General features: G+C 45.4%; 1 protein-coding gene across 2 annotated transcripts in view; it reads left to right on the top strand.

Moving 5' to 3' along the window:
- Window positions 1–576: 576 nt before the first annotated feature.
- The window catches only part of RPN2 (ribophorin II), a 58,099-nt gene continuing 51,910 nt past the window's right edge, over window positions 577–6,765 (top strand). For both annotated transcript variants that reach the window (XM_007447729.1, XM_007447730.1), the window contains exons 1-2: window positions 577–893; window positions 4,695–4,888. In XM_007447729.1, the coding sequence (XP_007447791.1) occupies window positions 881–893; window positions 4,695–4,888 (207 nt within the window). In that variant the 5' untranslated portion in view covers window positions 577–880. The remainder of the gene's footprint in view (window positions 894–4,694; window positions 4,889–6,765) is intronic.

Below are 6,765 nucleotides of genomic sequence, written 5' to 3'. Positions count from 1 at the left end.
TAAGAGTTATCGCATAGTGAATACTTTATATGTTCATAATAGTTAAAAGCACAGATTATGGAGTCAGACTGTCCGGGTTCAAATATTTTAGTTTCCTTCTCTATAAAATGGAAATACAAATAGTGCATATTTCACAGAATGGTGATGAGGAGTAAATGAAATAGTGTACATGGAGTGCTCAGTACACTGTCGGGATATCCCGTAAACTCCCAATAATCGGAGTTAGCTATTATTGAGTTCTTAGATAAGTCACTTCCTTTTATGAGCCTGTTACTTCGTCTGTAAAATTGGGCTAATATTCTCCTCATACAAATGCTGTGCAAATCAGTTAAAAAATCACTCGTAGGTCAGTTATTAAGAACCGAAACAATCTTTGGAGAAAGTTGCCATAATTTTTAATTTTCTAACAAAACCCAAAACCCCTCGAACATTGCCGGCCCTTCCCCACCGGACCCTTCATATTCCTTTAAAATCGGCCGGGCTGCAGAGAGATGACTGAGTGACAGCGCAATCGGCCAATCACAGGAGGACGCGTATGGGGGGGGGGGGGGCCAAGGCCTCGCCCAACCGCGTGCCGGCAACGCCCGGAATGGGACGGTTGCAAGGCGGTCGGTTCCAAGTGGGCCAGGGCGCGGGGGGGAAGCGGGTCTGTACTAGAGGACTGCAGCGCACTCTGCGCTCGAGGACTGGAATCCCGGCCGCAGCTGCTGGGAATGACCCGGCCCAGCGGGACGGCGGGGACTGACCTGTGCCTAGAGCCCATCCTAGCACGCGGGGTCTGCCGCGAATCCCTGGCGTCCCCTCCGGCGCACTCTTGGAGCCACTTTCCCGAGCGGAAGTCCGTCTGTGTCTCGGGCCCTGGTGGGACCTGCTAGGAGGAATGGCGCCGCCGGGTGAGGCGTTGCGCATGGCTCGACAACGGGGTTCCGCGGCCCGCAGGCCTTGGCGAGTGGGCCCTCGCCTGCAGGAGACTAGTGCTCGCCACGCAGGAGCCGGCTAGGCGGGATCCCATTCATCTGCGGGGCAGGGGCTGGGGCATGGGCTCGGGCTCGGGCTCTTGTGGTCGAGGGTCTGACGAAGGGCTGGCCAGCGGGTGGGACTGCCGCGGAGGAGGGGTTGGGTACGGGTGCGGCGCGGAGCTGCGGGTCCCCCCGAGGCCCAGCCAGGGACCGCGGCCGCGGATAACGCTCGGGCTGGCTTAACTCATTCATTTGACTTGCGCGGGCTTCCGGGCAAGGAGGCATAAGAGTGAGCTTTTGGTCAAATCGTCCTGTTTTTTTTTGTTTTTTGTTTTTAACATTTATTTACTTATTTATTTGGTTGCACCAGGTCTTGGTTGCGGCAGGCAGGGTCCTCAGTTATGGCATGCGAACTCTTAGTTGCGGCATGCATGTGGGATCTAGTTCCCTGACCAGGGAGCGAACCAGGGCCCGCTGCGTTGGGAGCGCAGAGTCTTAACCACTGCACCACCAGGGAAGTCCTTCGTCCTGTTTTTGGACCATGGTTTCCTTTTTAATGAAAGGGGCAAGACAGTCAGTCACCTCTCTTTGGGAGCTTAGAGCATGAGTCCTGAAGTTAGTCTCTGGTACAAACTTGCAGTCTGCCACGTATTCGTTAATGTGACCCTGTGCAAGTTACTTAATTTCTCTGCCCCTCAGTTTCTCATCTGTAAAATAAGTTAGTCAAGTTATCTATCTCATGAATTACGGTGAGTATTAAATCAGATAATCTCCTTGCGTAGCGTGGGACAGTGCGGCACTAAGTAAGCAGTCAGTAAGCTTAACTGTATTGCTAGGTATTGAGTGGGCACTGTGCAGGATGGAACCTCATGTAGTCTCACAACAACTTGGGAAATGTGTACTGTTGTTATTTTCATTTGACAGATGGAATATCAGAGAAGGGAAGTAACTTGCCCCAGGTAAAAGTGAATAAGTCAGTGAGCTCACTGCTCCATTATTTGAGAGGTTGAGGATAATAGAGTTCCTGCAGTTTGGTTCTCACCTAGTTATGTGTCTTAGGGCAGGTAACTATTTCTGAGACTCAATTTCATGGTCTGTAAAACTGCACTCACTTGGATGTTGTGAGGATTTAATGACTAAATGGATGCAAACTACTTAGCATAGTGTGGGCATACCGTACACATGTTAAGTGTTCAAAGTTTAGACCCCGCAGTTGTTATGATTAATATGAGGTGGGAATATCAGGATTCTGGCACAGATGCTGTGTTAGGGGAACTTACAGTCGACCTGGCAAAAGCTAGTCATAGAAACTCCCTAGATCTTAAGGTACTGAGTGCGTGCATATATTCAAGGCACTGGGGATTCAGCATAAGTTTTTTTTTTTTTTTTTGCGGTACGCGGGCCTGTCACTGTGGTGGCCTTTCCTGTTGCGGAGCATGGGCTCCGGACACGCAGGCTCAGCGGCCATGGCTCACGGGCCCAGCCGCTCGGTGGCATGTGGGATCTTCCCGGACCGGGGCACGAACCCGTGTCCCCTGCATTGGCAGGTGGACTCTCAACCACTGCGCCACCAGGGAAGCCCCTGGGTTTAACTTTGAATTCTAGCCAGACTTCAACCACTTCTCAGTACCTCCATTGCTGTCACCCTGGCTTAGACCACCAACATCTTTTTTCCTGGGATATGGCAGTAGTCTTCTATCCTTACTTCTCTATAATCTCAACACAGTATTGTTTATTCTCAACACAAAGTTCCTGTTAAAATGTAAGTCGAGTCACTCCTCTGCTCAAGATTTTCCCGTGGCTTCCATCTTACTTTATAAAAGCCAAAGTCCCTATAATGCCCTCTGGATTTGGCCTCTGCTACGTCTGTTACCTTGTCCCTGCTTCTCACCCCTTGCTTAATCGTCTCCAGCCATATTGTTCTCTTTGCTAATGCAAAAAACACCATCTGCACTCCTGATTCAGGGTATTTGCCCTTGCTTTTCTTGGGATAGTTTCCCTCCAAATAACTTTATGACTTGCTCCTTCTTTTCCTTCAGGTTCACACACAATATCTTTATTTCTTAGGGCTTCACAGGCTACCATATTTAAAATTACAGCTCTTCCTGATATTCCTTCTGTGCTTTATTTTTCTCCATAGCGCTTTTCACCTTCTAAGATGATAAATAATGTTTCATAATTATTTTGTGTAATGTTTTTCTTTTCCAACTAGAATGTAAGCTCCATGAGGTTAGGGGTTTTTGTTCTGTTTCCTGTTGTATTTTTAATACCAAAAATAGTGCTTGGTACACAGTAGGTATTTAATAAATATTTGATGAATGATGATCCACATAGAGCTCTTTCTAGTTTTTTTCAAGAGCTTTTGCATTCTTTAGGTTATTTAACACACACGAGGACTTAAATAGCACTAACACTCATGCCCCTAGTGTAGGCATCCCTTCTACAACATTCTCTAAAAAATAGTGGAGTGCAAACTCCATAGATAGACCTGGGTTTGAGTCCAAGATTGGCCATCTCCAAGCTGTTCTGGTCCTCAGTTTTCTTATTTGTAAAATACCTTTTTTAAGGGGTTCTAGTTCAAACTAAATTTGATGCTATAGGCAAAGGAGCATTAATCATTAATGTTAACCTTGTGATTACTGTTACTTGGGAGGCAGACTGTTCATGAAACTGCCCATTTGAATGTGTTTTTTTCCAAATGAAAAGTAGAAATGTTCCACTCCTATGATTTCTCTCTGTCCCCTGGGGCAAAATGGATGAGGATTGATTTTTCTTTCCATTTATTCAGCAAATATTAATTCAGTACTGCTATGTGCCAAGCAATATGCAAGACCTGGAATTACTGGGATGAATAAAAGCAACGGTCTCTATCCTCATGAAGCTTACGGTTTAGCAGAGGAATCAGACATTACACTACTAATTTTAGTTGTGAAAAATTCTGCATAGAAGTGCAGGTTGCTGTGAGCAGATATAGGAACAACAGCAATAATGTAATAGAAGAAGTAACTAACATTTATATAGCACTTACCTATATATGTGCCAGTCACTAACATTTCTGTATTAACGCATGTAATCCTCACAACCCTGAGGTAGATGCTGTTATTATCCCACTTTACACTTGAGAAAACTGAGACACAGCTGGTCACATTGTGACTTCCATGGCCACCTTGCTAAGAAGTGACAGAGCTAGGATTTAAACCTGGCCCCAGAAACCTCGTTGTTGGCTACTCTATAGTACTGGGACCTCATCCAAAGGAGGGCTGTTGGGAGGCTTAAGGAAGAGATACTCGAAATCTGAAAGTTGAAATTAAGCAGGAGAAGGCATGCAAAAGAGCTGGGTGGGAAAGAACACGACTAAGGAGCAGAGAGGAGGGCAGAGAGCAACAGATGAAAGAGTGGGGGAGGAGATCTGCTTGGGACGGGCAAGGCCACGGGGAGGATTCAGGATTGGGTTTGTCCTACGAGGCATACGAGTTACACGTGTACTTGAGATGGGAATGGCATGATGAGTCCCTTGCCTTAGAGGCACAGAGGCTGCTGGGAGGACTGTCGTTCAGAGTTGAAGACCATGCCCACCACTTCCCCAAGGCGTGTCTCCAGGTTGAACCTCCCAGTTCCCTCACCCTTCCTCACATAATTTGGTTCCCAGACCTTAGTGTGCCTCATCATTGGAACTTTGTGTAGAACTTTGGAATAGTATGGAGTGTATTTATTTAATAGTCGTTTCCCCCCAAGGTTCAAGCGCTGTCTTCCTGTTGGCCCTGACAATCATAGCCAGCGCCCATGCTCTGACGCCCACTCACTACCTCACTAGGCATGATGTGGAGAGACTGAAAGCCTCGCTGGATCGCCCTTTCACAAGTTTGGAATCTGCTTTCTACTCCATCGTGGGACTCAGCAGCCTTGGTGCCCAGGTGCCAGATGTAAAGGTAAAGACCACTTTTGTCTTGGTGGCCTCATCCCTTCACTGGGTTCCTTTTGTGTACTTCAAAACGAACTCTTGCTCATTTGAGGTTAACCAAGGCTGACCCAATATGATAAATATTTATATCAATCTGACAGATTGATGCTTTTTTTGTTTTTGTTTTTTGAATGCCTAATATATGTTAGGACCATGCCAGGAGTTTTAGTAGAATATAAAGGAGAGCAAGTCATAGATTCTTTAGAAACTTTTTTTTTTTTTTTTTTTGCGGTACGTGGGCCTCTTACTGTTGTGGCCTCTCCTGTTGCGGAGCACAGGCTCCGGACGCGCAGGCTCAGCAGCCATGGCTCACGGGCCCAGCCGCTCCGCAGCATGTGGGATCTTCCTGGACCGGGGCACAAACCGATGTCCCCTGCATCAGCAGGCGGATTCTCAACCACTGCGCCACCAGGGAAGCCCTCTTTAGAAACTTTTACTGTAGCTTTTACTGAAACGTTTACAGTGAGACTGTACTTGTTAAGTGTCTTATGTGTGTCCCTAATAAATAATAAAGGAGTCAAGATGGGGAGCATTCACATTTACTGAACACTGACAGTCACAGCATCAGGCATTTCGATATACTTTTTTGGACCTTTGAGGAGGAAAATGTATCATAACTGAAACCTTTCTTGGATTTAGGAACAGTCTTAAACTGTGAATTTACATTTTATTCATTACAGCAGCACAGACAGCTAGGGTAAGGAATTAGCGCCAGGTTTCTCACGTAAACCTTGTGTATTAGTTTTCTAAGGTTGTGTAACAAATTACTATAAACTTAGTGATTTAAAACAACATTCATTTATGACCGGATAGTTCCATCGGTCAGAAGTCCAGGCAGGCTTGGCCAGGCTCTCTGCTTAGTGTCTCATGGGTCGAAATGAAGGTGTTGGCCAGGCTGGGCTCTTACCTGAAGGCTCTGGGGAAGAATCTACTTCAGGCTCCTTCAGGTGGTTGGCAGAATCCACTTCCTTGTGGCTGTAGGTCTCAGGTCCCTGTTTTCTTGCTGGCTGTGAAGCCAAGGACTGCTCTCTGCTCCTCAAGGCACCAAATTTCTTCTCATCTTCCCCCTCCCCATTTAAGTCAGTAATGGCATGTCAAGTCCTTCTTACTCTTCAAGCCTCTCTGACCTCTTGCTCCCAGTCGGAGAAAACTCTGCTGTTAAAGGACTTACCTGCTTGGGTCAGGCCTACCTGGATAATCTCTAAATTTTAAGGTCAGCTGATTTGGGGCTTTAATTACACCTGCAAAATCCCTTCATGGCAGTTCTCTATTAGTTTAAATAAATATTCAGTAGATGGATATCGAAAGATGGCATCTTTAGAATTCTGCCTCTCCTTTCTTGTATTAGTGTAGAAATGACCCCAAATCTGAATGGCTTATGACTAAAGTTTATTTTTTCCTCTTACTATATGGCCATCAAGGGTCAGCTGGGGCTTTGCTCCATGTTTCTTTTTTTTTTTTTTTTTTTTTTTTTTAAAAATTATTATCCAGTCAATTAAAATAAGGGTTGAAAGCAATGAAGTTATTTAAAATAAACAGGTCAGTCTTCTTTTAAAAAATACTTTTCGGTTTAAACGTATCACCTGTTTTTGAGGTACCTGCTTTTCTTTGTTAACATAATACCCAAAATGTTTTAGTCTCTTGACTGACTGTGAGTAGATTTCTAGTTTCAGTTCTAAATTCCCTCTTCTGTTTTGTCTGTTCAGGCAGCAGGCTCACTGACATTGCCAAGTAATTGTCTCTAATTTAATGAGTTAATTAGTTAACTGTCTCCTGCAGAAGTCAAGTACTGACTCCTTGTAGGTGAGAAGACTTGTGTTTTTTTCCTCTGAGCTATGCACTTTA

Source organism: Lipotes vexillifer, unplaced genomic scaffold, assembly GCF_000442215.2.
Source record: "Lipotes vexillifer unplaced genomic scaffold, Lipotes_vexillifer_v1.1 scaffold397, whole genome shotgun sequence".
Lineage (NCBI taxonomy): Eukaryota > Metazoa > Chordata > Mammalia > Artiodactyla > Lipotidae > Lipotes > Lipotes vexillifer.
This window is presented reverse-complemented; position numbering and strand designations above follow the sequence as displayed.